Source organism: Thunnus albacares, chromosome 6, assembly GCF_914725855.1.
Source record: "Thunnus albacares chromosome 6, fThuAlb1.1, whole genome shotgun sequence".
NCBI classification, from domain to species: domain Eukaryota; kingdom Metazoa; phylum Chordata; class Actinopteri; order Scombriformes; family Scombridae; genus Thunnus; species Thunnus albacares.
The window spans coordinates 21,606,508-21,629,635 of NC_058111.1; the positions used below are offsets into that span (position 1 = coordinate 21,606,508).

A 23,128-nucleotide genomic window follows, 5' to 3' on the forward strand; every position below is an offset into this window, starting at 1 on the left:
ATATATCTTCATATACAATGACTTCTTATGATCCAGAACAGCTCTTTTAAAATTAGCTCTTGTAACAGATTTGAAGGTATTCTTGTTTTTACTCAGACTATAGTAGATAATTCAATAAGTCAGTATATCTGCCTCTTGGGACAAGCTGCTGGTGTAGTCACTGTAAGTATCTCATTAGAAGAGCAGCTGTGTATTCAATTAAAACACTACTATGTAATATTTATCTGTCAACATTACAGCCTCATTAATATTAGTGATGGTGCTGTGAAGTTGGAATTGGTAACAAATGGCAGATGGTTAAGATAACAATGTGACCCAAGTGTGTTTCACACTGCAGTTTGCACAATATAGGTTGTGTTTTATAGCGTGCAAGCTGTTGAACACCTGCACTGCTTACTTTTGTTTTACAGTGTTTTATTAATATTCTCAACGAAAAAAGACTACTGTATCCAAACAATTCTCACAAAATATAACCTTATTTCATCACAAGACAGACATCAACCTGACAAATTATTCCAAATTTATTCATTGAAAAAAATGCATGCCTTGATACAATCAAATAATCACATCATAAAATGGAATGAGAAAAAGTGACAACGCTGGGTAAAGTGTCTCAGATTAATTAGACTTTCTATGAAACTTTCAGCAGGGAAAGAAAAAAAAAACTGTTAACAAGACAAGTATCATAGTTTTAATCCTAACCTAACGCATAAGGCAGTGTTAAAAAGGCACAGGCTGCTCTTTAACAGGTTGGCTGAACTCTTCAAACTCCTCGTATTCACAAAAAAAAAAAAAACACACTGAGATGAGCACTGACAGACAAAATGTTAGGAGACACACAAAAAATGTTTTGATATGTCTGGTCATCTTCTCTGTGTAGTGATGCATATGTTACTGGACAATAAAAAAATATATACATATAAAATTGCCAAACAGAGGTGGCTGTCATATGTCTGAGTGTTACTGTCACATGACCAACTCATTTAATATTCCTCTGCTGTCAAATGCATATAAAATAAAATGCCATTTGGAAGGCCAGATCTGGATGCAAGTCTAATGTTTAAACATTTTACAAAAATATCAGGGTACCTATAGATTCATTTTGATTATGTTTAGCGGCAGGCTTATGGGAAATAAAATACATAATCGTTTATTTCAATAAATGTTTTTTCCCCCTTTGCATCACTTTGTGCCTCTCAAAAGGTTACCGATTTAAAATGAACAGCAACTTATGCATAAAAGGCAAAATCCCTTGTCAAAATACAAAGGTAAACATATATTGTACCTATGATGCCAGTTTGTTACACCAGTTTCCTCACAGACGTTTTACACATTTTCTGAAACATTTTAATGTATTTTAAGTACATTCAAAAGTACTACTAGATCAGCTCTGAGAGAAACTAGTTCAATGTCAGCACCCTTTCATGTCTAAAGCTTCTCTGAATGTTCATACTGAAAACTGCCTGCAACACGGACACACAACGCTCAATGTATCACTGAGACATACAGTATTATGCAGGGTTATTTGCTCTGGGGTTAAGTCTACAAACGGTTAAAACCAACTGGTTCAAAGTTACAAACATCTGAAGATGGCAAATTGAATGAGCTTCCATTGTTTCATCTGAACTCTTCATGTTCACAGTGGAATTATAATATGTACAACCACGGGTTGGGATCAATGAGTCCCTCTCCCACAAAACTGATGGATTGTCTACTCAGAGTTGCCATCAGTTTTGATGACAGCCGAACTGTTTGACTCAGCAGTAAAAAATGTGAAAATCTGAGACGATGACTCTTTTGTGCTTCTTTTTTCTAGTAAACCTACATAATTCATTAAGGAATTTTGAGCCAGTGGGTTTCTTAATCTAATCAGCTAAATCTAATCCCAGAGCATCCAGATTTGCAGTAAAACACCCAATTACACCGATTCATTCATTTATACCACTCTTTCCACGTCCTGTGATCCAGACTGACTAAATGTACTTTTGGTCTTGGACCACGGCTCAAGTGAAGACCCCAGAGCGTACAAGCTGGTGGTCCTGATACATAATGTAGTATACATAAGTAGGAAATATACTTTGAGATTGCTGAATGGGTTTCTAAACAAAACCTGCTGAGGTAGGGTCTGCCTCATGATCTTCTTCATGAACCAGGGTGAGTATGAAGTGTTTAATGTTTTTATATTCAGTCCTGATAAAAGACATACAGTAAAAATAAAAAATAAAAATTAAAAACAACCACTTGAGTAGCGCAAGTGAAGCTGGGTTTTTGAGGCTCTTTAACTCCAGACATCTTGTGAGTAGCGTCCCTTGGTCATCAGTTTCTTGATGTAATCTGTGGCCTGGGTACGCGTCAAGCCTCCCAGTTCTTCTGCGATCTCGTGGAAGGCCGTCTGCACGTCCTTCGCCATGTTTTTCGCATCCCTATGGTAGGAAATGGATCAGTTTAGATTGCTGCAGGGTGATTCTACTTTTTAATTAAAAAGAACTAAAATAAACCAATAACAATGTTCACCTCAGTCATGGTGAAACTTCTTTGCATTTGATTCTTAAATAACACCAGTATATAAACCATCAGTGAAAACACTTATCACCCCACTAGGAGATGCCAACACACTAAAGAGTTTATTTTTATCAAATGGTTGAATTTAACATTATTTCAGACAGTTGGCACAAAGATTATTTGTTGATTATTTACAACTATAAAAAATACTACTTCGGAAAATGAATAAATGAATGAATCAAACATATTAATTACCCGCAGACGTAGATATGAGCATTTTCTGAGTGAACCAGCTTCCAGATGTGCTCCTTATGTGTCTTCAGGAGGTGTTGCACGTACACCTTTATTTTATAGAACAGAAAAGAAAACATTGTTGTAGTTGCAGCGATTCTTTATGCATGTTTAGCACACATAAATGATTAAAAAGGTCCATACGCACATAAACATCACATCAACACAGACATATGAAATACACCGTTTTTCCAATAAGCTCAATGCGCTGTATGTCAAAACTGAACAAGGCATTTAATTATTCCTTTAAATAACGTAAAGATAACCATTTTTTGTTCCCATATACTGTATCATTAACCAGTCAGTGCCTACAACAATTTAGATTCAACATCTCCTAAAAAATTCTAGTGATAAGAAGATTCCAGCAAAAACTTTTGTACCTAAAGTGACTCTTCAATGATTACTGCCAACAGATACCAAAGTATATTCTAATCCCAGCAGATTTGACTTTGATGGTAAGGGATACTAACAGCAGTGAGGTAGACGAGCATACCTTTTGCTCCTGGTCTCTTGAGAAGGCAACGAACAGCTTTGATAGAACTCCATTCCTCTCTGCCTCCTCCAGCTCCTCCTGGTAGATAAAATCCTCATTCTTATACCTGCAGCCGAAAAACATCACCGTCTCTCCGACCTCCTTTCCTGTACGGGAACAAAAACAATGTGTTGATTACTTTTTGGACTTGCTGTTGATTACTGCATTTGAGCTCTTCCACTTTTGAAATTATAATCTAATATAAATCAAGTAATTGTCTGTCACAGCTGCACATACAATGATCACACTTATATATCATATATTAATCATCCCATTTGTATTTGTTGGCTGTGTGAAGATTAATACTTTATTCAGACTGACAGTGTCTGTCTTCCCTCTTAAGAATTTTATTTGTCATTGTTTTTTTTAAATTATTTTATCTAGTTTTTATTTTACTGTTTCATTATTATCATCATTTAAATCTATTTTATTGTTTTTTTATTACATTTTCAGAATTTTTATTTCTTGTGTGCATTAGTCTCAATTTGTTTTACTGTTACTGTTCTGTCTTATATCAGCTTGTCAGTCACCTGTGAAGCACTTTGAATTGCACTAACCTGTATGAAAATATTAAATGATGTTTGATTGATTCATTGAATTGTTAAAGAGATGTTTCTATCAGGAATAACAGTTTTATTTATTGTAAGAACTTTAAACAACATTTATGAACTACCAAACTAATCAAATAAATATAGGTAACTTAACTGTGTACGACTGTATGCCTAACAAGTTTCTCTGATGTGTGAATTATTAGCTACATACTTGCTAGTGACAGAAAATGCTAATAACTGAAAATTGACTATTAAAGCACTGATTACTATTTGTATCCATCTGAAAAGAGCACAAGGTAAAAAGTTCAGCTTTCTCTATTTTTGTGGGCACTTGTGTAGACCACACTACACCAAAAGGACAGAAATGACAAACATGTCTGGAGGTCTCTTCCCTCATCTTTCTGTCCTTGTGGAGACATAAGGTTGTAAAAGGTCAGACAAACAACAACAACAACAGACACCGTGGCCCACAGTGTCTTTAAATACCTTGTTGTTTGAGCCAGCCCCTCTCCTGGATAAAGCCCATGAAGGGAGCAATTCCTGTCCCAGGGCCGATCATGATCACTGGGATGGTGGATTTGAAGGGCAGGCGGAACTGGGACTTGCGGATGTACATAGGAACAGTGGACTTGTGGCCGTTGTCAGTGACCAGTTTGTTCTTCAGCCAGTTGGTGGCCACTCCCTTGTTGATGCGGCCAGTCTTGGTCTTATATTCTACCACCACGGCACAGATGTGGATGCTGTTAGGGTGAACCTACAAAACCGAGGACAGTTACTGATTGTTACTCTGCTTTAACTCTAAGAACAAACAGATTTGAGTATGTCAAGACAATATCCATATCAAAAAATATTTGCAAAAATGTTAAAACTCTGTCCTTCTTTAGCGATTTAAACAATTACCTTTGAGGAGGAGGCGATAGAGTAATAGCGAGCCTGGAGACGAGGCAGCAGCTCACACAGGTGGTCAATGGGAGGCCTCAAGGAAGGCATATCCTCCAGAATGGCGAGGATGTTTCTATTGACATCCAACACCCAACTCTGGTAGAGCCCCTGTAGTGAAACACCAATGAAAAGACGACAACATTAAGTCTAACAATTGGAAATTACAGTACATGAATCGGTATACGTCATAGGTCCGGTTAACTTAAATTTATTCAGACATGGGTGACATATAACCACAGCTGTTAACTTTCACTTCAGGGTTAAACCATCTGTCTTAACACCACCAGTGACCGTTCACCACCCGTCACGGACCTTGCCCTCGGGGGAGGAGGAGGCCATCTTGCGCATATTCTCCTGGTCTTTGGGGTCAGAAGCGTACTGTGCCAGCTCGTAGAGGACGTTGGTGCGAGGAGGATGTGTGATGTCCAGGTAGTGAGTCAGGGCTGTGCGGTAGGTGGTGGGGCAGGGGAAAGGGTGTTTCTTGTTGGACTCCTCTGAAAAATAAAATGAAAAGATTTTTCTGGCATCTCAACACTTATATGTTATAAATGTTTATCAAATTTTAGAAATGTGTATCAGTTGTTCAAATATCAATATACTACTACTGCTACTACTACTGCTACTACTGATGATACAAAAATTGCAGATGTACTGTGTAGAGTGACTTTTGCTTCTCACCATCACCAACATTCATAAAAACCATCTAGTCATAGACAGGTTTGTTTATTGGCATATCATTCTGTTCCCATCAATACTTTGCATATCTGTTAAGAACATTAACACAATACACCTCTGTGCAGGAGATTATTAAGTGACTAAATCAGCAGATTGTGTTCTTTATATTGATGTATTTATGCTGATGAACACTGAACAGGAGTAGCCTTAATTATTAGTTGTATTACAAAGTACATCCGATGACCTTTGTGATCCATTAAATTAATTTCATTCTTAACAAAAGTCAGCACTTTATATTACAGCAATAACGCTTGAGTTGCAGTAATTTAACAACATGCATTTCATGCGCAATACGCGAGCTGATACTGCAAGTGTAGATATCGTGGGAGGATTTCGTGAGACGTGTGAGGGACGAACTAGTAAAGTCAAGGTGCTTTCAATGCCATACCATCAAGGTTGTTGAGAGAGATAACAACATCAAGGTCCACTCCAAGGATTTGCCCAAGCTTGTTCACCAACGCTGAGTCATTTGTGGGGAAAACAGCGACATGGTCTCCTGACTCATATCTGAAATCAGACAATGTGACACATTTAGACTTTGACCTGTATTCATGAAGTTTTAAAATGGAAGAAGAATCAGAGTGTTCAATCTGGTCTTATGGCGTTAGAAAAATGAAAACAATATAGTGATAAAATCAACATTAAATCAGAAATTAAGTGGATGAATCCAACCGTTCTCACCTGATCTTGGAGCCTGTTATGTCTACTTCAAGATGCATAAGATGCCTATCACCACCTTTGTTGAGTTTGCGGTTGACAGTGACTGGTGCCAGGAAAGGGTTTTTTGAATCAAAGGGCCTGTAAATAAAAGAACATCACTTAAATGTAAAATTACACAGGGCTGAATATAATCACAAAAACATGTAAAATCCAACTTGAATAAAAAAAAAAAGAACTAAGATCTATTCCTCAATACATTAAGGACTTGTTTAAGGGTAAACTATGCAGGATTTTCCTAAAAAAAACAACAAAAATAATCCCTCTCAATCATCACTTATGATCCACTAGGAGTGTATTTATCTACACAGACTCTGCCCTCAGCCTGTATTTTCTCATTATTTTGTTATGTTCGACACGTTTCTGGGCGTCAGCCTTTGGGTAGTGGGTGTGTAGCCTCAAGCCAATAATAGGATGCAGGGTGTGAGGTTGGGACTCATAGCGTAGCAACCAAGTTACATCGCTGTCTCTGTCTCTCTCCTCTGCTCTCTGTTTGACTGAGGGCGGGGCTGAGCCACACACACACACACACACACAGTGGCCACAGTGGACAGGATGAAGCGTGCGCTTCGGCTGCATTCACACCAAATCCAGCAAATTCCGCATACACAGGCTTATGCATTACCAATGGTTGTTATACGTTCTGTCCAATAGAGGGCAATCCAATATTACCAATAAACAGGTGATAGCTTTCTTGCTAAGTCACAATTAAGGTTAGGCACCAAATGAGTAACGTTAGCTAAAATATAAATAAGCTTTCATCGTACTGGATCATAGTAATTAAACTACACACTTATGTGAAATATAAATAAAACCACATCAGTATGCGCTTATTTACATCAATACGTGATGTGTTATTTGGGTCTCGATGCACTGCAAGTCCATTGATCAGGAGTGCTGATCTCCATGGGTGCATTGCTTTCTGCCATTTCTGATGATTGTGATGTTACGTTAGCACATTAAAAGAGATATTGTGATTCATCAGATGTGGGGTTTCCATCAGTGTATTGCAAGCCCAAACAGGAGGGAGGACAGACGTCTCACTCCGCTAATGTTAGCCAACACATTTATAAAATTAAAAAAAACAAAAAAACCCACATTCGAACAGTAATTTCAGCATTTGATTTGTATCATTTTTTACTATTTGAATTATAAGACTCCTAAAATTCGTTCCAACAGCCCTAAACTGCAGTGAAATAATAAGAAAGTAATGTTTTATTTATCTGATTCACTGCTTTGTTCTCGCCATGGCCACTCTCTCTTCATTCACTCTCTAGCTTACCCGACCACCACTGCTCTCTCTCTCACTCTATCTTGCTCTGGTGTCGTTGAGCCGGAGAGGAGGGGCCAACTTTGAATGTTGTGTTTACAAACACCAACTGACAAATCCTGCAGAGTATGCCTTTAAGGTTCGGTTAAAGGAAGGCTGTGAAAATGTGTTTTCTACATCCACTAGGGGGCAGAAAGCTTCATTTTTACAAAATGACCTTTGGTAAACTTTGCAGCTGGTTATAAATGTAGGTGAAATGTGAGTGATGACTGAGCAGACAGCATCACAGTGAAGAATGAGTTCTGGTAGTGAATGTTGTCTCTGGTGCAGTACTTACGGCTTTTGGACCTCAAAACTCTTCAGACGGCCAATCTCGCCTGTGTACACTTTGTTCATGTTGATGTCGGTGTGCTCCTTCAGCTCATACTGCCGTATGCTGTGTGAGGAAACAGCTTAAAGTTAACCTCTTCATACACCACAATAGATGTTAGAATGGTGTCACACTTGTTTCTGATTTTTTTTTTAAAGAATGACATAAGCCAACCTGGGTTAAAAAAAACTCCTACACATGATTATTGGCATTTGTTTATGTCATACACAGATGGGTGGAGTTTACTATGATTCAGATATAATGTTAACATCATAAGTCTTAGTCAAGATATGCTTGTTTAAAAAAAGAGTTTGGGTTGTGCTGCAAGTTCAACTGAAGTAGGAGTTCATACTCCTCTAAGTGCTGTAGGAAATTCTACTAAGGAAACAGCTGTGAATCTCAAATTATGGCTGTGAAATGTTGGCATTAATGGAAAGAGCCTTTCATTTGACAGTGACAATAATGTATATTATTTGACTTTGATTCAGTACACATCATTATGCAGTCCCCTTTCATTTAATGTTCCCTTCAGGATCCTCACACAAGGAACTTTTTGGGATAAAAGAGCTGGTAAAAATGATTTAGAGTAAAATGCAACAATTTATAACTGATTATACCAAATATAATTGAAGAGTAAACATCTAGATGATAAAAAAAGAAGCAAAGATCATCAATAAACCTTGATTCATCTCCCAAGGCTTCCACTCCGAAGTGCTCGCAGACGGCCGGCCAGAACTGCTCTCTCCATGAAACGAAATCCTCTTCCAGACTGAAAGACAAAACCAGGAGAGTCAGGTGAGACAGCAGATTGACTCATTCAACCAAAGGTCGACTAAGACTTCTCATTAACAATGACAACCACATACATTTTGCAGTAATGATGATCCTTTTTTTTACTTTCAAGTGAAACAAATTAAGAAAAAGATAAGGCTAACTTTTGTTTTTTCACAAGAAAACTCCTTTAGGAGATTCAAGATGCAAATGGTTGATCCTCTGAGGGGCATAAATCATTAAAATTCACAGCTCATTAGATTTCAACATTTCTTGCGTAAATTTCAGTGAAAAATGGAAAGTCATCATTTCTTTTTTGGCTCAGAGGATTGATGGGTCACTTACTTGCCATCATCATCTCCCAAACCAAGGTCATAGATACGCTTTGCCCCAAGTTCTTCCAGCCTTTTGTCGACATATTTTCCCATTGCATTGTAGTGTTCATATGTCTTGTTGCCCAAAGCGAATACCTGTAGACAGACCAGGGCAAAACTCATCAGAAAACAGCCTTAGTTTAATTGCCTGTCTTGTCATGTTTCAGCTAACTGGAAATGAGAGTACTTAATGAATTTGAATTATTAAAAGACAGACAATGGATTAAATATGGAGTGAAGGACGTGACTGTGCCCAAGAATTTAACTAGATTTCCCACAGTTCAGCTCTTCACTCAAATTAGGCCAGGGGCGCTGCACCCCAACAATGACACAATCACACAAGCAGAGACAGACCAGACATGACAACGCACAAAGCCTTTTCTTTCAGGATGCACACAAAGCCCAATGCAGCTCATGCTAGCGAAACGCTGAATATCAATAAGACAGACATGCAAACTGACATGGCGTGACTCATACGAGAAGGAAAAAAAAAAAAAAAACAAGTTTGGGAACAGCAATAGTGAACAAAATTTGAATTTAAAAAGGAGGAGACTCATATCCATTCGTTTATTACTGGAGTAATGCAAATCCAGCCTGTATATCCCACCAGTCCAAACTCGCTATTCAAATTTCCATGTAACTTTACCTCTAAAAAATCTCAAAGGGAAATCATTTGCATTCTTTAAGAGCTAAATGATCTTTCCAGCAGTGTGGTGAAGGAGTGTACGCAGTGAGTAAAACAGAAACTATACAGTAAATGTGCATATTTTAAAAATGTAGGTACATATGTATATTCACCACTCTATTAGAGGTAATCTGGGATCAACTAGCTTAAATCATTATAACTTATCACATTTAACTAGAGTTTACATGCATTAAAGCTCAATCACACAGACACACACATATATATATATATATATACATACATACATACATATATACATATATACATACATAATTTCATGAGCGACCAAATGCGCCATCTAACTTCTAAAGTTGTTTCAACTGCCGTCACCAACACAAGAGGCCTTTCTTGCAGAAGACATTTCGAAACATGTCACAGTAGGTAAAGCACAGTTGTAAATAATTAAATGAATCATGACTGAAATCTCTTTAGCTGCTTCAGTTTCAAGGTGCTGGTATTGTGCACGCTGCTTCACTGTCATTGTGTACTGGGACATTTCCTACTATGACGGGTCAAAATGTCTGCTGTGAAAAAGGCATATTCTTGTACAATTACTGTTTCTGAAGTATTTTAAGAAAAAATCTTTTACGTATACACTTGCAGAGAATAAAGACTCACCGTGTAGTTTAGTCCAGAGAGGTCTTCATCATCATTTTCCTGCAGCCAGTCATAGAAGTCCTGGGCGTTATCTGTTGGGTCTCCTTCACCATAGGTGGCCATGCAAAATATGGCGAGGGAGTTATTGATCTCAGACAGACGGGACATTTCACCCTGCAGAGGGGGACACCAGCACCACAGACAGTGAGCATTGAGGTTTTACTTATAACTAACAAACCAGTGTATATTATTTATGCCTATTCTCATTACAGTGTTTCAACACATTATTGAAGACACCAGAGATCATAACATTGTGTACTTTGCATTATCATGACTAAAATAGCACACACAAATGATTTGAGCATGTGCTGTCCTTGGATCTTTGTGGACTCACTTACCTGGACTTTATTTAGCTAGAGAATCACATTACCCTGGCAGTTATAACAAACTGTTCATAATCAAACTAATTATAGTCTCATGTCTGAACAAAGAATCAGATTATTGAATTATTCAGAACAATTGCCACTAAAGTGGATGACTGCTTTTCCTGCACTGCAGTGACACTATTTTTAATGACAACTTCACACATAACTCTCTGGTAATTACACTAAATATCATATGAAAGAATGAGAAGGACCTGTGTTAATCTTATTTTTGTGATTTGTATGTTGTTCCACTGATGCAAATTACCATGTCGTATTCCTCTGGATCGGCAGACATTCCTTTCATGCCGTAGCGCTGAGCGTCTTTGGACAGTCTGTTGGCAAATTCCTCCGCTGTGCCCGTCTGGGAGCCGTAGAAAACAATGATGTTCTTGCCCTGGTAATAAATTAACAGAAAAGCATTTACATGGTGAATGTAAAAACTTCTTTCCACAATTATAATTATAGCTAAGCCGTCTCTCATGTCTGGAGGCTGTTTTATATAACTCACAACAGATGCAGTTAATCTATTCTTCATTTCCAGGCAGAGGCACATTACAACAAACCTACATTTTTAAGATATGCTTTTCTACAATGCATATCTTATCTTTACATAAAAAACAGGTCCATCTGTACACACATTTGTGAGAATCATGAAATACTTGCCTGCAGTGTTGCCATGATAATTCATAACAAAGAAAACCAACGACTAAATCAAATAGCCTTGGGGGCCAAAGTTCTTTTCTGCCACCATCATGGTATCTGAACTATTTGCTGCAAAACCACATGATTCAAAACCAAAGTCTTTTCCCAGGGTTGGCTTGAAACAGAGGACCATCAAAGTCAAAACAGTCTTCAGTCGGTCTAAAACTAGAACTGCATGTAGTCGCATTAGCAGGGAGACTGTTATACACACCATATTCCTGATTCACTGAGCCAAAAAGCAGGAAAACTCAATTTTAGTATTTTACTGGATGTAGATCTTTTCAACTATGGGCTGCAGGCTGTCGAGGTACTGAGGTACTTCGACTTGCAGATAAAACAGGTTTCCAAACAGGTAAAACATCTTCAAGTTGGATCGGGGACACAACATTAACTTCATGTAACAACGTATCTGTCAGTCCAAATGGTTCACACTCTTCAAAAATGATTTCTTAACACTGAGTAATGTTTTGGAACAGCAGCAACAACAAAACTGCTCCTGGACAGTGTATCTTTGTTGGAAAAATAAAAAAAGTGGATACAAAACACGACTGAAACAGAAGTGATGAAAAGGGTGAAGTTAACTGGGGGAAAAACACATTGCTTGTTGAAAGCAACATCACTTACCGTTTTCTTCATTTTCTCGATGAAACTTGTCTCTCTCGTAGTGGGTGTTCTGGGGGGAAAAATACCAGATTTGACTTGTTAAGTAACTGTAATCAGAATAATTTAACATAAAGAACATAATAACAACAAGCTACTGGTCAACAGTGGTGACAGTATTTCTTCAAAAATATATCTTACTGTTAACATAAATTCAAATGGAGAGTAAAAGGTCAAGTGATGAGGTTGTTGGGCATGTTGCTCTTTGACATAATAGATAACTAACATTCATAAGTGAAATAGCCGCAGGGTAAAATAGCTCTTTATCATTTCAATGCTTCAGGTATATAACCAGACTTTAAGAATTTGACTTAATCTTTTTGTGTCCCTCAATCATAATTGGAAATTGGATAGGCCTGTTTTCCTGCTGGGTTTAGTGTCAGTCTTTGTTTTTAGTGACCTGTCAATAAGTTCATGATGGATTGCAGGCTCCCATCCTGACTTTTGGTGCTGACGTGACCTTTCTGTTTTCCTAGAGATTGCAGATTCTACCTTGAACCAAACAGTGAAGAGTTGGGAACTTAAAGTTAGGCCAATTAAAAGGATTTGCTTCTTATTTATAAATCAAAGGTGAGAAAAGAGTATAAACCAGTGAAACTGAGGCAGGTAATAATCCGACAGTGTAGGTAAACACCAAGCTTGACATTTGAATCATTTTAGGTAAAACACTACCAAACCAAACAACAGAGAACTGGGTAATAAGTCAGCATTATTGTTTACTGGCTTTCAGGGAAACTGCATTGTTTGGTCATGTGATCATGTTGTGGTATATCAAGTTTCTGCTGATTTTAAGCAGTTCAGCTCAAAACAAGAGCTTTTGTGTTACATGTTAAGTTTTGGCTCGCTGGTGCACAACGCTGAAACTGGTTCTAGAGCTGCAACTAACAATTATTTCCATCATCCATTAATCTGTCGATTATTTTATCCATTAGTCGATTAGTTGTTTGGTCCATACAATGTCTGAAAATGGTGAAAAATCTCTATCACTGTTTTCCAAAGCCCAAGATGATATTCTCAAACGTCTTGTTCTGTCTCGACCGACAGTTCACAACCCAAAGATATTCACTTTACTGTCATAGAGAACTAAAGAAACCAGAAAATATTCACAGCTGAGAAGCTGAAATCAGAGAATGTGGACATCATTTCCTTAAAAAAATGAATTCAAAAGATTAATCAATTATCAAAAACAGATGACAAATTATTTAATAGTTGACTAGAGAAATATAAACACAACACCGATAACCACACATTGCGTAATAAGCAGAACTTAGAGGGTCAGTTTATCCAAATCACAAAAATCTATCATTTACTCTTAAGGGTATCAAGCCATGTAGATGGTTTCAGTTTACTGATATATCTGCCTTTGCATAAAACTGAAACTAACTGCATGAGAACACTGACTAGAGGTAAGCGGGAAAAATGTGGGTTTTTTTCAAAGGAACTTTTAGTCAACTAACTAATCGATTGATTGACTAATCATTGCAGCTCTACCTGCTTCATTACATTAAACATCAGTTTTGATTGTTTGATGTGGTTTTGCACACATTTGCCATATTTTGATAGACAATGATATCTGAAAAACCCTCTTATCAATATTGTTTTATTGATTTCAGCCAGACAACAAATTATAATGTGAACAGACTTTTAAATAACATCTGAACAAATGTGTGACTCCCACTGCTGGGCGACAATTTGTCTAGTCATTGTTAGAGTTATCCTCATGTAACAGGAAGTAGCAGAGCAGTGACTCTGCAGCCTGCAAGTATTAGTCATACTCATGTACAAACATGCAAGCACGTACTGAGCGTAAGCAGAGATTACGAAACTTTCACTATTGCAGAGAGTCAAGTGGTAGATATGTAATCACTACAGTTTACACCTGACGGTAATTCAAAAGCTTGATTCATGTTTCCAGGAATTAATGGATGAGAACAGATCAAAACAACATGTACAAACAGTGTTGGTTAAAAAAAAAAAAAAAGGGACACAAGATGCAAAATCTATTATCACACCAAATAAAAAAGGCAATGCCGCTCCATTCAGCATCAAAGGCCTGAGTGGACAGCTGCAATTCTGTCTGCAAATAAAAAGACTACAAATGACTACAAGCAGAAATAGTATGCAAGATTAATATATTTTTTGTTTCCAGAGATAGATTTTACTGTGCTCTTTTTGTCTTAACTGCACCAGTTGTCTATATGAGGTGTAAACGCATTAAACACCACTGGTATCTGACTCTATATTGTCTTAAACACACATTTTAGTCCCAAAATTTACAACCTAAGGAACCTATCAAGAGAACAGCAGTGGGCAGAGTGCAGGCATGTGGGACTGATGCCGAACACGCCATAAAAACTGGCCCCCGTGGTTTATACGGATTGTAGTCTGAAGTGAATTCCTGATTGAAATTTAAAAGCAAGCCTTTGCCCTCTAGCTCAAGCATTCCTGACAGATTTAACAGGATCTGTCTAAACGGTCATCATCAGCTCAGACAGCCTCATCGGCTCCGCAGCCACTTAACAGGGAGGATTTTTCTGTGTATCATTAGAAAACAAGCCATTTTACTAAATAACTTGTAGTATCTGAATACTGTCACAATAAATACAGGTATCTTGAGCATGTGAGACATTAAACAACATCAACATTAGATGAAGAAGTAGACACAATATTTGATAAACTTCCCCAACTTTTTAACTCTAAATTAACAGCAATCTTTAGTGAAATTCTGAGACATTTCGTTAGCATCGTGTGCTAATATCTAGATACATTCATTGATTAGAATTTTATCAAGTGCAATTTCATTAACAACTGTTCAAACAGAATTTGTAATTACTACTTGGTCAGTTCCCTAACTGAAAACTGGTTGGCTTACTTTTTTTTATATCTCAGTAGAGTACAAAGTTCTAATAGGAAGAACAAACATTTACAGGAAAAAACAAAAAGGGAACAAATCATAGCTGATGACACATCACTAGTGTTGTGGATCTACTAGTTACTGTCCAAAACGGACCAACATTACTGTAGAGGTGAGCCAATCATACGTTTTTGTTGGCATTCCTGAAACACAAGTCAAAAAACATTCTCAAATCTCTTTTTATTAAATTACATGGCTGAACACAAAAGACAGACGTTTCGGCATACTTCAGCCATTTCATAAAACCGTAATAAAGTCCTCTGCTACGGCTGGCGGCTTGACTTTAATAACATTAGATTTTCATATCAGATTTTAGTTAAACTAATGCAGGTAATTAAAGGCCAAGTAGCCTGTTGGGATGCAGCATGCAGCTCTAAAAAAGTCATTTCAAAAGGTCTTGCATTGCTAACACAAGCCCATTGACTGAAATCCATGTTTTGCAGATGTTGCACTTTGCTCTTATCCAGTTCAGTAAAATTGGCCCCTGAGCTTTAACATCTTTTCCTTTCAGCGACGTCTTGAACCCCACATGAAAACAAACCCGTGCATGCTGGCGTTGACTCATCGTTTGAACAATTACAGTTTAGTCCAAACTGTTCAGAGCTCATCATCTGTATATATACGGTCAAAAAGAAGTTTCCATTCATTCATCCATCCAGGAACTAAAACTTTTCAAACAAGTTGGTTTGGTCTTGTTCTGTAACACAGGCTCATTCACACACATGCACGTGATCTTATGATGCTACAATCAAGAGACGTGTTTTCCATTTAAAGACCCCAATAAAAATGGAAATGAAACATAATGCCATGTTTACTGATTAAATCAGGAGGAAGGCAGGAAACGCAGTGACTGACTAACAGTGTTTGAGGAGCTTGTAGAGAAAGAAAAAACGAAAAAGAAAACAGAGGACGCAATAATCAAATTTTTTTTGTAGACGAGCTGATTTTATCACCATCTGTTAACATAATGGGAACATTGGGTAGCTTTTGAAACCATTTCTTTGCCAGTCTTTCATAGAAACCAGCGACTAACACTTACAAATAACTTACAAAAGGTGTCATTCAAAAACTACTAAATCTGGTGTGAGCTATCAAACTAAGCATCAGGATTAAACAACGTCTGGTGAGAAATGTTTACGACAATGTCAAGCAAGCATCATTAAAATAAATCTCTCGCTGTGCCTCACAAGGAGCAATAAAACAAACACTTTACTGACCTCTCGGCAGCATCTCTCCTGTCCTCTGGCAGGGAGAAGACACAGCCCATGGCATGAAGCCCTGTAGCTCACCGCTGCCACTAGCACCACTGGCTAGGCCACGCCGGGAACCGCCACGCTCAATATCAAAAGCGGGACGTCAACACTCCACAACCACAGGACGGAAAAATAAAAACCAGTCCAGAAAGGCGCTCACAGGTTTTTAAGAGCTGCCTTGCCTTCACCTCAGAGGCTCCAGCACGATCTGAACTCTGCCTCTTCCTGTGCTGCTCTCTGAAACCAGCAGCGTCTGTTCCTCTAACTCACACACACACACACACACACACACACACAGAGCACACAGCAGCCTACAAGCCCTGTCAGTGTCTGGCAACCGCTGAGGACACAATGGTGGGAAACTGACTTTCCCATAAAATGTAGCCGAGCTACAGACCCACACTTTTGACTCACACAAACACACACTGAAACACTCTGGGTCTGAAAATGCCTCCCCCCCCACCCCACACCCCCCTCATCCCCGCCCCCTTTTCCTCTCCGGTCTGAAAGGTGTTAGGAACGAAAAAGTCTACAAGATCCATTCTGAGAATTTGGCCAGTTATCAGAGCAACTCCTCAGTGGACCATTGAAGGGTTGTGGGGTGTAGAGAAGGAGGGGGGTGGGGGGGGCTGTGAATGGTAGTTTTTCTGAAGTGTCCCCCCGCCCCCATCTCACTGGAGGAGAGAGGGGAATGTCATTGCTATGGCAACCTCATTTATCATAAAAGGATTCCATTTGTGACATGGTCCTACTCCAATGGCAGAGCAGCTCAGCCCGCACACACACTAAAAAGAAAAACAGGGGAGTGGGGAAAGAAGAATGAAAAAAAAAAAAAAAGTAACTCAGGGCAAAGAAAGGGTTTCTTGTCTTTTGCCTCAACTTTCCACCTTTGGAGAGGACTCACAAAAGGAGCTTGGCTCGCCCTCCTCATTCGCTCTCCAGGGAACTTTCAAAATGGGTTCAGGGCCAAAAACAAAAGCACAGGAAAGACATGGAAGACTACGCCCCCTTCATAACAGTTAGTAATCACTGCTCCCTTTAAGGGGAGGGGAGACCAGCTTGGCGCTTGTGTTGCTCTGTTCTCTTCCTGTATTCCCGCCCTCTACAGATACACACTCTTCCCAAAGCAAAACATGTTCCCTGAGGGTCCCCCCCCCCACCTCCTCCTCCTTGCCAACCTCCTGTTTTCACACAAATGGCCAGGATCTTCCTAGCTCAACACTATCTCCATTCACACAACCATGCGAGACCTCAGCCACACAGTGAGCATGGCTGCTACTGGCCTGTGGCTTTACTCCGGTGACCAAAGAAATTGTGTTGTGGTTTGGGGAGGGACAAAAAAAAAAAATGTGGCCGGTGGAAGGAGAGCCTCCTGAAAACGAGCCAAGCCTCTATCACTCCACTGATAAGTGATGAGGAGAGGGAAGAGGGCAGGGGAAGCTTGCAGGCATTGACATGAGAGAGAGAGAGAGACAGAGAGAGAGAGAGAAAACAAAGGTCGCTCCTAGTGGAACATTTACAAGAGCTTTAAGCCGTGCACTCTCACACACTTGCTTCAAGGGCTTTACAGAAACAACTTGTATGCAGAATTTGATGGATTTGGAGAATTTTTGTTTCTTTCTAGCTGCAGGTTAGTACAAAGACGCAATCAGATCACTGAGCTACCTATATGCAATGTCCAATGACAATGAAAGAAAACAATGGTTAAAAAAGTAAGTGATGTCATTTTTACTCAAAAACGTCATATCTTATAGGTTTTACACACACCGTCTGTAGCAGTGACTGGATCTCAAAAGAAAAACTGATTATGGCTTTAGATTTTTTTTTTTTTTTTTTTGATAGCAAAATACATGTATGATGTCACTTGTGGATTTAAAACACTAATTCCCACTTTTAAATGCCTCCAACTAACCCCAACCCCAATGAGCGTTTACTCAAGAGCTTGGCCTGGCAAGAGTTCAAGTCATGTTTGCCAAGTGGAGGTGATAAGAAGCTTTTTTTTCAGTAGCGCTAATGTGTGTATAATGACTTACATACATGACTCACGTTGTTAATGTTGGGACAAAAGCTAAATGCAGAGTCACTCTTTTACGATTTGAGGGTCACAAATTATCTGTGTACCAAAGTAAATATGGTGCCTCCATAGATTGATAGATTACATCACGACCAGTTACTGATTAAATAAGAAGTGCTACAGATTGCAAGTCAAGGACAAGGCCAAGAGCAAGGCAACCCTTACCTATGAGATTCTGAGATTATGATTCAAATACCTGAAGACAAACTTCGGATGTCTAGCTGTCTGGATGCGCTGGTTAAGTACGCATCAACATGTATGTACTGTATAATGTTTACAATATGGCTGACCAGAGCTAGCACTTCACAAAAGGAGGGTAATGTAATGCAGAGGAGGATGACTCTTTCCAACAACTGTTTTACATAAGTATGGTATAAAAATGCTTCATTTTATTGTTACCATAGTGCATGAAAGTGAAGTAAAAATAAGTGTTTAAAAGCCAACATTTCAACTTGTGTGTGGAAAGATAAGAAGCATAAATTACTCTTTATGGAAGCTAAAATCTGTAAAAAGATTTGATCAGTTAAAACTCTGATGGGTGTACTCACGGTGTATCGAGCTTCTTGAATTCAGGGATGGGCTCAGGTTTCTTGCGGGACATGAACCAATAAATGACAAGACCGACAATCAGGGAGAAGAGGAAGAGGTCCAGGTTGCTGAAAAGAGGCTCCTCTTCGTCCACCATGGGCTCGGTGTGGGTGGTGGTCTCAGGGTCCATATCTGCCATGTTGACACTCTACATTGGGAAAGAACAATGCTGTTAGACCAGTCTCACAAGCAAAAAAAAGCAAACGCTTCAATAGTTATGAAACACATATGATTAAATTGATTACTTGACAGAAAATTAATCTAATGTAATAATTTGATGATCCGTTATTTTATAAGTAAATATAGCAGATATTAGCAGCGCCTCATATCATTGTATAATAAACCCTTTGAGTTTTTGGACTGTTAGTCTAAATTAGCAGTTTGCTTTCATCAGTTTTGACTCTGGGGATGGACATTTATTTTTCTATTCTATAGAGTCGCATTGATTAGTTGATTAATCGATTAGTTGATCAACAAAATTAATCTGCAACTATTTTGATAATTGAATTGTCGTTTTGGTCTTTTTTAAAGCAAAATTAACATCTAATAAACATTTGCTGATTCCAGCTTCTCAAATCTGTGAATTTGATACTTTTCTTTGTCAAACATGATAGTAAACTGGGTATCTTTGTGTTTTGGACAGTTGGTCAGACAAAAAAAAAAAAATGTTGTCATGTTGACATCTGAGGACGTCAACATGGGCTGTGGGTCATTTATAATGGTCATTTTTCAATATTTACAGACATTTTATTGACAAAACAATTAATCTATTAATCAAGAAATTAATCTGCAGATTAAATCGATAATGAAAAGAAAGATTAAAATAAAAACTACCCACCAGATTTATTTCTACGACAATCATTAGTTACAGCCCTACAGTTTAGAGTACATGTGCCCTTTACTGCTTTTGTCTATTTTACACAATTTGTGATGAATGTGTTCAGTATAAATCAAAGGGACAATGAACTGTAATTTAAAATCTGTAATTTAAAATCTGTTTCAGTTCTCAGCTATTAGCTATTAATTCCTAATTTAACAAAACCGGAGACTCTGGCATAAAACTGGTTAAGCTACTGCACAGAGCAATATGATCACTAACAGATGTGAGCCATATTCTACATGCTATACCATACAATGACTGCTTTTGTGCAAGCATTATTGGACAATTGGCTTTACATACAACGACATTGTAGCCCACTGCTCTCGATACCTGAGGAAACTTTTGCAATGTATCGGCAGCTCTTTTCACACTGTGCACGAGAGGACTTCGTGTTCTGAGCTCTCATGTTTCAATTTTGTTCATGGAGAGAAAACATGTAGATCAGGTTTTCTCTAATCCTATAAGCTGGCTAGTCTACAACTACAGAACAGTATGATCGGAGTTTTTTTTTTTTTTTTTAGCTACCTGTAAACACACACACTACTGGACTGCTGACTCACTGTACAGATGTATCTGTGAGCCAATACCCCTAAGTACAGACGTCACACTGACCTCATGAGGTATAACACTTAAGACAGATAAAAACATTATTAAACTATCCAGTAAGTTCATTCAGGCAATGCGCGTTAGATTCAGACATCACTAAAACAAGCATTTCATATCACGTCAGAAAACTTGTATTTATTATTTATTATATGTATTTATTTGACAGTAGCTACACAGCAGTTTTACCAGCGTGTTAGCAGCCAATTAAGTAATCAAAGGTTTCTAATAATCACACCCAACTGTGTCATTCATCCAATTTCCTCATAATTAACTGTTAATGATTTTGAAAGGCAAAACAACGCCGTTTTAAACCACTGACAGTGAGGTTGGAGGAGATTTGGCAGCAATATTGGCAGCTATAACAAAATCTTGGAGGCTCTAACAGCAGCAACACAAATACACGTAACCGTCAGTTAAAGCACACCTGGCTGAAACTCAACACTCTAAAACTGCAATAAACCCTGCCTTCATGATGGTTATGATCAGCTTTTGTTTAAACTTTTTTAGAGAGGTGTTGATTCAACTTCATGCCTGTTACTGGGTTATACTGAGAGCTATAGCTTTATCACATATACAGAAATATTAGTTTTAGGTATGTTTTTTCAAACAAACTGCCAACTCATGTTAAGTCCGATCATTTTGGGGAAACAAGCAACAAGTTGAGAACAGGACAAACTGTGTCACATACCAAGCATCAGTGTCTTCTGTTTGTTGCTATGTACTTTCCACACCAACCTCTTTGCTTAGTGATCTCCCAGCAGGGTCAATTAACACCGAAGCAACTGAAAACACAATTAACGTCATAAACATCAATAGCTACAGGTACACTAAAAAGCAACCCAGGCAACTTTCAGTGATTATTTTAATAGCTACTTATTAATTCAGTAATTATATTTTCTCTCTTGTAGATTTCACACACAGTGTTGTGTGCCCTTTGAAAGACATTACAAACATAAAAGATGAAAAATATCTGTCAAAAGAAGTGAAATTTTTCTTGAGAAGAGCTTGGCTGTTGAGGAAAGTTCACCTCAGCTATTCAGGTCTCTTAACAAACATCATTCCTTTCAGATTCAAGAGTCCTGCAGGCAAAATTATCAACAGTGAATTATGAGGGATTATGAGGAATTTGATGAAAAACACAGTTGCATGTGATTATTTTTATACAATGCTGCAGTTCTCTAGAACGGTTCCCATAGTTCCCTGAAGCAACAGCAGGTTTTAAACTTTTAGTAAATAAATAGTTGATGGAAAGACAATCATGAGTTTGTTTAGCTTGTTGTGTGATTCTTCTGTTTTTGCCTGTCTGTTGGTAGGGCTGAACAATTTTGAAAAGCTATCTAGTTGCGACTATTTTGACTGATATTGCAACTGCGATATCAGAAGGAATGCTAATTTATACATCATTATTCTTATTTTCATTGGTTTTTGTGGGGATCTGTACCAAAAACAAAGATGTTTAGAATACGATGTGTAGGCAGGACATCTCTGCAGCACGACAATATTTAATTTGAAATGGTATTTTAATGCACATTTTGCCTTAAACAAATATTGTGCCTTCTGCAATTTGAAAATTGCCATAATGTCATAATGTAATTTTGAGAAAAAATTCCATTAATTGCTCATCTCTATCTGTTGGTTAGTTTGACTGTGTGTCTTGTTATTGCACATGTTTTAGTCGGTCTTGCCTGACTTGAATATCTGCCATCCTACCCCCTCTTTCCTTTAAAGGATCACATTGGAGATAAGCTTTTAGCTTTAATATTTTTATCCTCGATAATTTATTATATGTTAGGACTGAGTGAGTACAGTCATATTAACCCATCTACTAATCAATGCCTAATGCACTCCCTGATCTGACCAGACTGACTAAAAGGGCACACAGTGTATAGTTGCCATTTAAGTCAAATGAAAGAAGCTTTAAAAAGGGCACTAATCAATGAATCTGACATGGACGGAGTTCACTAGAGTTCATCCTCGAAATTCAACTCTTCTGCTTTTAAAACAAATAATTGTGTAACAGTCAAAGAGGTGGCACTAGTTACCAGCGGCGTTTGTGTCATTCAGTTTAGTCTTGTGCATTAACCAGTGGAATTAAGTCACTCAATGAGTCAATGAAGAAAAAGATGTTGCCTGTTAATAAAATGACGCATAAAATAAGTAAAAATTACAAAGATAGCCGGCGGGAATGGATTTAGGGCCCTGACTATTCCCTGGACCGTGGCAATATTGGCTGAAAGCATGACACCGTGGAAGAAAACTAGTTAGTTTAGAAACACAATAATGTTGTCTAAAACACGGTATGTCCAAAACAACGTATTTTGAGATACACACGCCGAGAAAACTAACAGCAGATATAAGTTAACCTCAGTTTGCGTAACTCGCACCGGAGTCGGCACTTCTGTCAAGCTAATGTTGAACTAAAGCTGAACATTTCCTCCGTGTTTGAAGGTTTTAGTCCACCGTGCGAGTCTTTTTTTGCTAACCTGTAACTCCTGCGGACTGCCACGGACTTAAACTCGATGTGATAACAATCAAGGTGAAATTAATCCACTGCTTACCTTCGCCTCGCTCCTCTGTGTCAGCTTCACACTGTTCACAATGCGGAAGGAAACTTTACGCCATGCCGGGTCAAACTAACTCGATCCTGGCAGCGGGGGGGGACTTTTTTAAAACTTCAAGGCTAAATGCG

At 38.2% G+C, this 23,128-nt stretch overlaps 1 protein-coding gene across 4 annotated transcripts; it reads right to left on the bottom strand.

Annotated features, from left to right (window-relative positions):
* Positions 1-503: 503 nt before the first annotated feature.
* On the bottom strand, positions 504-23,083 carry porb (P450 (cytochrome) oxidoreductase b). Of its 4 annotated transcripts, XM_044353271.1 has the most exons (17): positions 22,998-23,040; positions 21,128-21,221; positions 18,914-19,101; positions 12,089-12,137; positions 11,028-11,156; positions 10,359-10,511; positions 9,027-9,151; positions 8,590-8,679; positions 7,878-7,976; positions 6,235-6,351; positions 5,942-6,060; positions 5,131-5,312; positions 4,777-4,926; positions 4,363-4,630; positions 3,287-3,432; positions 2,758-2,843; positions 504-2,423 (listed from the first exon to the last, which is right to left on the bottom strand). In XM_044353271.1, exons 3-17 carry the CDS (start codon positions 19,090-19,092, stop codon positions 2,279-2,281), a joined length of 2,037 nt encoding a protein of 678 aa, XP_044209206.1. In that variant the 5' UTR covers positions 19,093-19,101; positions 21,128-21,221; positions 22,998-23,040; the 3' UTR covers positions 504-2,278. The 4 variants fall into 4 exon arrangements, with proteins under 4 accessions (XP_044209206.1, XP_044209207.1, XP_044209208.1 ...); XM_044353272.1 differs by lacking the exon at positions 21,128-21,221 and having other exon boundaries at positions 22,998-23,083; XM_044353273.1 differs by lacking the exon at positions 22,998-23,040 and having other exon boundaries at positions 21,175-21,202.
* Between the last annotated feature and the right edge of the window lie 45 nt (positions 23,084-23,128).

Bases quoted from the DNA above. Each gene is read 5' to 3' on its own strand.
- porb (XM_044353272.1), bottom strand. From the start codon at position 19,092: ATGGCAGATATGGACCCTGAGACCACCACCCACACCGAGCCCATGGTG. The intron at 11,157-12,088 runs GTAAGTGATGTT...ATTTATTACCAG, and splicing joins TCGAGAAAATGAAGAAAACG to GGCAAGAACATCATTGTTTT. The intron at 2,424-2,757 runs GTAATTAATATG...TTCCTACCATAG, and splicing joins GCTCATATCTACGTCTGCGG to GGATGCGAAAAACATGGCGA.